A 10269-nucleotide genomic window follows, 5' to 3' on the forward strand; every position below is an offset into this window, starting at 1 on the left:
CTAAAATCTTCATTAGCTTTAATTTCTCCTCCACTGCTTACTGGCTTTTCACTGCCTATTTCACTGCCTTAATTCTTAGATCAAAACTATTAAAACAAATAAATATTTGAACTGATTTAAATATAACATGATCTTATCAGACTGAATTTTTAAGAACACATTAATGTCAAACTGTGAAAACAAAAGCAACACAGAAAACACCAACAAACTACATGCAGCCAAGACACATCTCTGGCCATCTCCGGCCACAGACACCAAATTATCAGATCAACTGCCCTATAAATTGTAAGGCTATACTTGCAAATAGCAAGGCTTGAAAGCACCCACATCCCTGTCTTTGAACAGCAGCTCACATAAAACTATTCCTAGAGAAGAGCTACAAGTTTTGAACTGTAATTTCCCTCCGTTTATTATGGCCATAAAATTATGCTTAAAAACATAAAGAGCTCATTTGCCGCAGCTCTTTATCCTAAAAGAGCTGTTCTGTTAGCCATTAATTTAGCCACTTTTCTGCAAAAATCTTACTAGAAACAGCATATTTAATGTTTAAAAAACAACTCCTGAATACAAAAATGTTTGAAGTATAAGCTCTTTAAGGTTTTCCAATATAAACTTAAGTTGTAAAACTCTGTTTGGGAAGAATACTCTCACTTCTCACTTAACTTATCCTCAAAAGTTTTATTACCATAGTCAGAAATTAAATTTAAGAAATACATTATTTCATAACTTCTCTTTACATTTATTTGTTGAACTCCTAATTAGCATATTTCTTTCAAAACACGTTTCAGTATACTGGAATTGTAAGTATTGTCCCAAAAGCTGCATCACTAGCTCACGCTCACCTTGTCAAGTTGATGCCTGTGATTTCTGCTGCAGTGCTACAGGGTAACATCCAACTTGAGAAGGATATATGAGCAATTGCGTGCACTGTTTGCTGGGAAATCTGCACTGAAACTCCCCTAATCTGATGGGCATGCATAAAGCCCTAATGAGATGCCAAGCTGAGCAGCTGGGACGGTCTCTCACCTTTACTTTGCTTTCCTGGCATCATGAATTTAAACTCCAGCTGTAAATAAGGCAGCTGCAGGATAGGAGCAGATGCTACCCATGTCAAGTGGGTCTCACCAGTTGCACATGGAGTGCCCAAGAGCACTTGTCCATTGGCTGCAGTCCCATGTGCTCCCTACTCCAACACTCTGCTAATCCAGCAGAAATTTAACCCAACAGAAATACAAAACAGCTGAGGGTCTCCTGGCAAGATGAGCACAGAGAAGTCTGAGAAACAACACAAGGGAGCAAGAGGGAAGGAGAGCAGGAATCACAGCTCCACAGTCAGAGGTTATTAGGGAGCACAGCTCTTGTTTCTGCAGACACTTTGGTACCCCTCAGAAAAAGCAAACTCCTGATCATGCTCTTTGGAGAGATGGTGTACAGAAAGAGGCAGTTCATCTGAACAGATAATCTTTCACAGCAAAGCCCCACTCCCTCCTTCATTCCTAACTTGTTATTTTAAAGATAGAGGTGTTAATTTCAATGTGTCAGGCTTTTCACCCATAAAGGGACAGCCCAACTCCAGTCCCCCTAGCCAGCCACTCCTGCAACCAAACCAGCAGTAGCAAACTCTGGCACAAAAAGGCAGGACAGGAAGGGACAGACAGGAAGGAACCAGAGCTGGAAGATGGGGTAAATAGAGCCACACAGGACCTACTTCCAGCTGCCCTGCACTTGTGTGGCTCACACACAGTGTGAAGCTGAATTCCAGCCAACTCCATGGCTCAGCTGGTTTTGAAAAACTCCGAGTTGAGTTGTCTGGTGAACTCTCTGCATAAGGACATAGCAAAGACAGAACTGAAGGCCTGCCTGCTCATGAGGAAGGAGACACAGTGCTCCAATGCAGCATTCTGAATGCAACGTGACATTCTCACCTGCCCAGGTAATCCTGTCACCAGTGAAGCCTAAGCAAAACTAAGCTTAGAGCAAAGAGATGTGAGCCCATGTCAAGACCTCCATCCTGTGGACAGACACATTCCTTGGGGATTTCTAGAAGTACAAAAGCCTCATGGAAGAAAAGAATTAAGTAAGTCTACCTGTTTCCACAGTTTCAGTCTCAATTTCTTGTTCCTCTGCTACATCTTGCATCAGGTAAGTGTCATCATCATAAACCAGGACCTGAGCAGCGTAACCCTGTTCTAGTCTGGCACTAGGAACTGGCTCCACAACCACTGCTGGGAATTCAGAGACAGGCTCATTTTCCTATGGAAAGGAAAAAAAAAGGAAAGAAAAGAAAAAAAATGCTCTAAATACTGACTATTGAACTCTATGTCAATGTTTTCCTCTTATGTTCTAAAATTCTTCACAAAATAATGATACCAAATATTTTTAAAGGAAATTTTCTTCCAAAGCAAGAGATTAAAAGAATAACAGATGGTTATCAGCCATTAGAGGGAACTTTCTAAATCTCAAAGCTTTCCTTAGTTTAAGGAGAATCTAAAGCAGCAGACAGCTTAAGATATTAGAAAAGAGCACACTTTCCAATGAGGACACTGAGCTGTGGGAAGTGTTTCTCCTCTCTCTACTTGATGAAAGGTGACAAAGGTTTTGACTATGCACTCTGCAAGGTACCTACATCTGACCTGTGCCTTCCAAACACACGTTTTGGGTTAAGTGCCTAAGTTATTACACAAGAACTGACTACTTCAAAGCCTACATGCCATCTCTGCCTATTTAGGGATCAAAATGTCTGTAAAAGCAAATACAATCAGTTAGTGCTGCAGAAGCAGAACTGTGCCAGATCATCTTTATTAAAAGCTACAGAAGAGTAGAATATTTATTATTGGTTGATAAGAATGCAAAACACAATAAAATATGCTGTACTGGCTAACTTTAAAAGAGGCCTGTGAATTGTTCTGCTCAACTTGTTCTGTACCTCACATCTGAGATGTTTAAAGAAAGCTCGGTATAGAATGTAAGTTTGTAAACCCAGTCTACAGCTGTACTACAGACTTCAAGGCTTCCTGCTTCCACTGCTGTCACAACAAATTCTTCTACTAAAAGGTATTTGAAAAATGGCCCCACTCTTCCTCCTTACACAACAATCTCAGATCCATCCCATCTGTTTTCACAGCAAGTTCATAGCAACATTTTCTTTCAGATTATAAAAGGTCTCAAAGTTTGATAGTAAGTAAGTGCTATTTATTTTCTAACCTCTTGATTTTTTATTTCCTTGCTGTCAAACTCCAGGGCAGGGCCTCCATTGTCAATCACTACTGATGTCATGGTGCATCCCCCGAAGATTCTTTGACAACTCTTATCTCTCTTGAAGATACTAATGCTGATAAGCTCAGGATATCAAAGGCTTGGATTCACAGTCCACTGCTCTTAAACAGCTAGGCAGAGGTTGCTGAAACACAAAATAATTTTAAGTTATTTGCATAATTTATACTCAAAAGTCTTCCAATGTCTACGAAACCTCTTACATGCTGCATCTCTACATCAAAATAGGGCATCAGCAAACAGTGAGATCAGTGCTTTCTAACAAAAGACAGAATTTGGCCCAACATTTTAATAAAATCTATCCATTAGAAGGCTACAACAATCACTGAGGTCTGCAAGAACACAGGGCCATCTGATAAGCACTGAAGAAAGAAATGATCATCAGCACTGCAATGGGCAAGCCCAGTGAGTCTGTTTTAGCAGGAACCTGGTTTAAGCTGAACTGATCCTGCACATTCAGGGAAACACTTGTTGGGACTCATGCACGGTAACTGGGCTTCCTACAGGCAAGGTTACACTAACAAAAATGACAAATGCTGATCATCTCCCCGGCCTGATACAAACTAAGCCAGGAATAAGCACGAGATACATTTGAAAAGAAAGAAAAAATATACACAATTTAGAAAAAAAAAAGCCTTTTTTTGCTCACTTAGGCAGCCCACTCTACATGGCAAAGCACAACTCATATCTAACTATATTTAATTTGTAACAGCACAAATCCCCCCTAAATAAAGGAACTACTTTATTTTCTATTGTTTCCCTTGTAAAGCTAGCAGCACTTTTTGATGAAGAGGAAACCTAGGAGTTCCTCTGTTCCCCACACAGGATTTGGGCTGAAAAGCCTTGGACAGGCATCCCCTGGAGCCATAGACACCTGTCACCCTGCAGACCTTTCAGAGCAAAAACCCTACTCCTTACCTATCCAAAAGTCCTTAAATTAAAAAAAATACCTTAAGTAGAAAAACAATGGCTTATGAATACAGTAAAATAATCAATCAGAAGAAAAAAAATCCATTTTATTGCAAAATCTTTTCTTCTTCTACGGTTTTCCATTTATATACAGAATAGAAATATTGCCAATGAACCATAACCCAAAACAGAAGGCCAAAGGAATTAAATTGCATATTAATTTAGAAGCACAAACCTTCTAACCTGTTTCAAACATCAGCACTATTCCTGCAACACAGACTCACAGCTAAGTGAACACAGAGTGCTTCATGTGGTACCTCTGCTTAAGCACATCACAGAGCTAATTCTCATGCAGAATATTAATGCAAACAAACAATCAATCAATAACAATAAATATCAATGCAAATAAATAAAACACTAGACCACACCTACTGTATATTTATATTTTAGGTACTGCAATCCCACACAGGTGGCCAAGTAACTGCCCAATTGCATCCATTGAAAAGGCCCAGTACTGTTTACAAGATCAGGTTCTCTCTAAAACTCTGTCTCCTAGGTTACAAAAGGTGTCAATTACTTTTATGCTGATCTACCTCCACAGGAATCACTGATTTCCTGTAGAAATGAAGTAAAGGCGGTGCAGAAACGTCAATGACAATCCTCATTTTCCAGCTGGGGCAGAGATCACAGTAAGGGGAAAGAGAGCACACAGAAGAATGCGTGAGGTGCTAAATCTCAGCACTCATTAACAAAAGTGTGTCTTCAGACTGAATATGCAGAACAGCCCATCAAGGTGCTCCAAGTCTTTATACGACAGGATTTGAACTTGATGCTGACGTTCAGCCAGCAATGTTTGCCAGACTCTGCCAGGCAGAGCAAACAGCAAGCCCGCTCCTCAGCAAGTGGGCAAGGGGAAGGGTTTCAGTTCAGCCTGGTGACAGCAGACACTCAAACACACGCCCACGCCTGCACACACAGGTGAGACTCCCACAGACACAGCCCCTGCCCCGTGAACCGGCATCTCCCTTCCTCCCTCTCCCAAGGGAGTACCTCTCCATGGACACTCTCTGCCTCTCCCTCACATGGCAGCAGGACGCTGAATCCACTCCCCATCCTCTCTCTACCAGGTCCCAACTCATTCGATTCCGTAAAAGGAAAATGCTGTCTGGTCACTTCCAGCAATCAGCTCAGAAATTCACATTTCCCAAAACTAAGCCAGCCCAAAAGGCCAAAAGACAATCAGACTCAAAAAGCAAGAGATGATCAGGTTTGTAAGGGACTAGGCTGTCCCCAGTGACACAATTAGCAAGCACAGAAGCTGGTTCAAAGTACAACTAGTTTTGAATTACAGAACAACCTGCAGAAAGATTAAAAATAAAAACAAAAAACCGCACACTACAAATTTAATTCCTCTCTGGATAGATGCTCACAATAAAGCAAAATACAGAATAACATCAGAGGAGAAAAAATAAATTTAACATTTCCAAAAAAATTCCTAAATCATGTTATTACAGTTCTGACATCGACTCCTGTTCTTTCTGGTAATGGAAAATTCAGAGAAAAACTAGTTCTGAAACATTTGGAAAAACCCTTATGACCACAAAAACATCCTTGCTGTTATTTTTATACATATCTCATGGGAAAACAAAAATAAATCTACACGCTCCCATCACCAAATAATAAAAACCAAAACCCCAATCAAATCAAAAACTCTGAATCTTGAATACTTTGCCCCAACAGCAAGAAGTTTCTAACTATTCACACTACAAAACACACAACAAAGACTCAAATTTTTGATAACTTTCACTGGTCAAGAGAACCAATTATGGCAAGTCTTCAGAGGCTCCAGGGCACTGCAATAAAGGCTGCAAAGCACCACTTCATTCACATATTGAAGAGTCCATTTATCTGACCCACATTATGTGTCCAAGCGTGTGCCTACAAGAAATCTAAACTGCTCTCCCATGTTTCTGGCAGAAAGTTTAAAACCTGCAAATCACAACTGTAAATCCCAGTAAGAACAGTATCTGAAGGTGATTCCCCTTGTGCATAACTACCTATCAGATTAACAGGGACATGCATAAACATGCAGCTCAACATAATAAAAGATAACAACTGAAAAACAGTTGTAGAAAGGACGGTAGAGAAAGTCATCTCTTCTAGGCCACACTTCAAGTGAAGTTATTTAGGACTGATTTCAAAACAAAACTCTAAATATAAGTCTGCAAATAGCTTTAGCACACTTTCATTTTAATTATAAAAGAAACTAGCAAAACCCCCTCAAAACACAATGCTTGCAGAAAGATGCCCCTACACAAAAACAAGACAAACACACAGAGGTCTGAGCAGCAGGGCCCACAGGCACTCAGAACCACCACGAAAGCACTTGGAACAACATCTCCCTTTTATTCAGGTCACATCCTAAATCCTGAGGAGAGATTTGTGCAGGTACCTCCACAGGGGCAACTGCAGGACTCCAGCTAGCAGTAGCATCACACACAGCTTTTTTTTTTTTTTTTTTTCCCAAAACAGCCTTCTTTTGGTTTAATCAAAACCAAGAAAAGTTAAGAAAGTTGGCTTGAAACTGAGGTTAGTTCTATTCTACGAGCAGAAGTACACCTGCCAAGATCACATCCCATTAAGAGGAACAAGGCTTCCTAAGGGCGCTGAGGAGTTCTTCCATAGGCAGAACCTCAAATGCAGCAGTAAATGCCACTATCACTCTGACACATACAAACCACAGCACACTCCACAAAACATTCCATGCTGACTGAAAAGTCCTTTTAAAGATGTTTTCCCAGATCATATTTACAGCTCTGGCTATCTGATTCAGACTGACACATGCAGAAGAAATAGCAAATTGGCTTTCTTTTTCTGAAACTCAACGAGTCTAAGAACTGAAAAAATGAAGTTACTGAAAAAGCTGTCCGAGCAGAACAAAAATGCTAAGCTTCTTGCTCAAGTTTGTTGCACAGGTTATATCGAAATTCGGATACAGAGTAAATCTTTGCACCCACGAGGTCAGGGGAGCATGCAAACCACACAGTCTACAGTACCTCACAATTTAGACCAAGCACTAACATTCATAAAATACAAATCAAAATAAGGGATGTGCAAAGTAGTCCCAGCCATACCACACTTTGTAAGTTTTCATACAAAAAAAAGCAGTAAATTCATTCCTGAAGGCACAGAAACTACTATGCTGGATCAAATTAATGATGCATCAAATCCAGTAAAACACAAGATCTCCTTCCATACATAAATAATTTGAACATCCAAAGTTTGCTCTGAAACCTCAAAAGCTAAAGCTGATGAGCCCCAGAACTACATGTAAGCTTATGATCACTTAGAAACTATGAACGTTCTGCAAAAAGCTTTGTGGCTTCAGCAGGCTGCTCCTGGACCTTGGTGCATCTCAGTATCCCATCAGCAGGCTCCCTTCCCGCTGCTCTCTATTTAAAGAGTCCCTGTAACCTTCTCCTCCCTCGGACACAAGGCTCGCATGCTTCCCCTCGACTCGTACCTCTCTTTCCAGAGAGCTGATTGTTGGTCCTTAACAGGCATTTCCACTCCCCCACAAGCCAGAGTAGGGAGGAATTATTCATCACTTTACATAATAAAGCAGCAGAGACGATTAAATTAAATGGTGAGGATGTAGGTTTAAAAAACAAACCCCAACACACACTCTAAAAAGAAGCAGTGTGCAGAAATTCCATACTTAGCTCTGGCAGTATATTCTAGAGGTCAAAAACTTGTAAGGTTTAAGTTAGATAGCTTTATGATGGTAAAGCTCCTGAGTAGCTGATGAGACTATTGAATATATAAAGATGTGTGTAACAGTCCCAAACTCAGGCACCTTCTGAAGCAGATACTACTGAAACCTGAGAGATGAAGAGTGTGTCTCTGATGGCAGCACACAAAAGAACCATCCTTGTCCCAGCACCTTTCTGAAAGCAACTAATCCTGTCCACCACATGAAATGGAATGAGCGGAGAAGGAAGAGCAATAAGGACTAGACCCAGAACCTGTTTTTAAACTTGCAGTAAGGTTGTGCTGTCTTTGCTAAAGAAGTTAAATGACAAAAGAAAAGTCACAAGAGAGGTAACAGCGACCAGCCATGAGGGGGGGGAAGCAGTCAGAATGAAAAACTGAATTATTCAAGCGGGGAGAGACAAGAGGGAAGGCATCCAAGAAGGTAACAGATAAACACGAACTGGGCTCACCCAGTGCGACGTTTTACGGTCGCGCTATACTGAGAACTCCGCCAGACTCGTGCTGTTTATCAGGGTGCGGGCGGCGCAGGGCGCACGGCGGCGGCGGGGACGAGCGCGGCAGGGGCGATCACGCATGACAGCGAGTGTCCAGCACGCCCGGGCTGCCATGTTCTCCCGACGCCCTGTGTAAACAAGGCGCTGCCCCTTGGCGCTGCCCCAGCCGCCTCCCGCTCCGCCGCCGCCCCGCTCCCGCCCCGGCCCGGCCCGGGGGCCGCGCTGCCCGGGCTGTTGACGCTGACAGCTCCAGGCACCGCCCGCCGCCCCCTCCGGCGGCCGCGGACCCCGCGGGCAGCGGGACGGCCCCGGCTCCTCCGCCGCGCCCCGCGCGAAAGCGAAAGTGCGGCTGCGGCGGGTGGGAGGTGCCGCCGGAGCGGCCCCCGGCCCCGCCACCTCGAGGCCATCCCACACAGCGCGACGGCCTCCCCCGAGCCGCCACGGCCCCGCGGCCCCTTGGCAGGGCAGCTGCCGCCTGTCAGCGCCCGCCCGCCGCGGCGGCGGCGGCAGGAGCCCACACCGCGCCCTTACCGTGGCCGTGCGCCGGGAGGCCGCGTCCGTGGCCCGCCCGGGCCGGGAGCAGGAAGCGGCGGCGCCGCCCGGGCAGAGCCGGGCCAGGGCCGGGCCGGGCCGGGGCCGCCCCGCGCGGGAGGGGCGGGGGCGCAGCGCGCGACCTGCCCGGCCCGGCCCGGCCCCCCCCGCCCCGCCGCCGCCGCCGGGCGCGCGGGGGCGCTGCGGGCATGCGCGGCCGCTCCGCGCCTGCGCGGGGCTCGCCCGCGCCCCGGAGCGATCGCGGGGCGACCCCGCGGAGCGGCGGCCCCTCAGCGGCCCCTCAGCGTCTCCTCAGCGTCCCCTGCTCCCGCCGCCGTGCCCCGAGCCGAGAGCAGCCCCTGCTCTGGACGCGGGGACGCTGCGGCGAGGAACGCCCCAGGGTGTCGCTGCCCCGCCGCTGTGTCGAACAGGTGCCTGCGCCCGCACCGCGCTCCGGTCCGTGGGAGCGGGGCTGTCCCGCAGCGGCTCTGCCGCCGTGCGCCCGTGCCGGGCCGGCTGCGGAGCCTCGGGCGTGCAGAGCCCATCCAGGCAGTGTCCTGTCCGCGCAGTGCTGAAATGCCGGCCCGCAGCTGTACCCCGCCGGCTCCCAGAGCGCTGGGTTTGAAACCGGGCAAATTCCTAATCCAGTTCTCTTTGTTCCCTGGCACTATGAGATGCGCTGTGTGGAAAACGCCAATCACTTATTTTTAACATTCTAAAAGTTGAATAGTAATAAAATCGGTATTTTAAAAATAGTAATATAATTAGAGTAATAATAATTTGGACAATTTGAATTAGGACAATATGAGACAATAAATACAAAGAGTTAAGGACGTCCGGGTACCTATTCTGGGCAGAATAAGCCTGAAAAAGGACCCCCGTTAACAGGGGATTAACCCGTAAAAACAACAGCCTGTTGCATATTCATACACCTCATACCTGATGCATAAATTCCATTCAAACACAGGATTCTGTCTGGTCATGGTCAACTTCTTCCTCTGAATCCTAACAGCGCCTTCGAGGCAGGAAGAAGTTCATTTCTTCTAATAAGAGAGCAATAAATTCTTTTTCTCTGAAAGATTCAGGTGTCCTGTGGCTGCTATCTTGCTGCAAATCCTTTCTTTAAAAAAAGTCTCCAACATAGCATAGTTTCTATTGTAACATTTTTTATAACCTAAAACTATATTTACCACGCTACTTAAGAGAATTAATACAGCATTGCTTTCTAACACAACACATACCATATTCATTTTAATATTTGCCAAAAGCCAATCATAAAATACATGCA

At 45.0% G+C, this 10269-nt stretch overlaps 1 protein-coding gene across 4 annotated transcripts in view; it reads right to left on the reverse strand.

Annotated features, from left to right (window-relative positions):
- ELF2 (E74 like ETS transcription factor 2) overlaps positions 1-9127 on the reverse strand; it is a 34932-nt gene extending 25805 nt beyond the window's left edge. Inside the window, exons 1-3 of one of the 4 annotated variants that reach the window (XM_071452478.1) lie at positions 8982-9127; positions 3205-3400; positions 2088-2253 (exon numbers count right to left, since the gene is read on the reverse strand). In XM_071452478.1, coding sequence (XP_071308579.1) covers positions 2088-2253; positions 3205-3276 — 238 coding nt within the window. In that variant the 5' untranslated portion in view covers positions 3277-3400; positions 8982-9127. Of the gene's footprint in view, positions 1-2087; positions 2254-3204; positions 3401-8405; positions 8587-8981 lie in introns of those variants that run through there. The other 3 variants (XM_071452479.1, XM_071452482.1, XM_071452483.1) reach the window with 3 other exon arrangements.
- Between the last annotated feature and the right edge of the window lie 1142 nt (positions 9128-10269).

Source organism: Agelaius tricolor, unplaced genomic scaffold, assembly GCF_023055355.1.
Source record: "Agelaius tricolor isolate 1412-34295 unplaced genomic scaffold, bAgeTri1.0.p SCAF_34, whole genome shotgun sequence".
NCBI lineage: Eukaryota > Metazoa > Chordata > Aves > Passeriformes > Icteridae > Agelaius > Agelaius tricolor.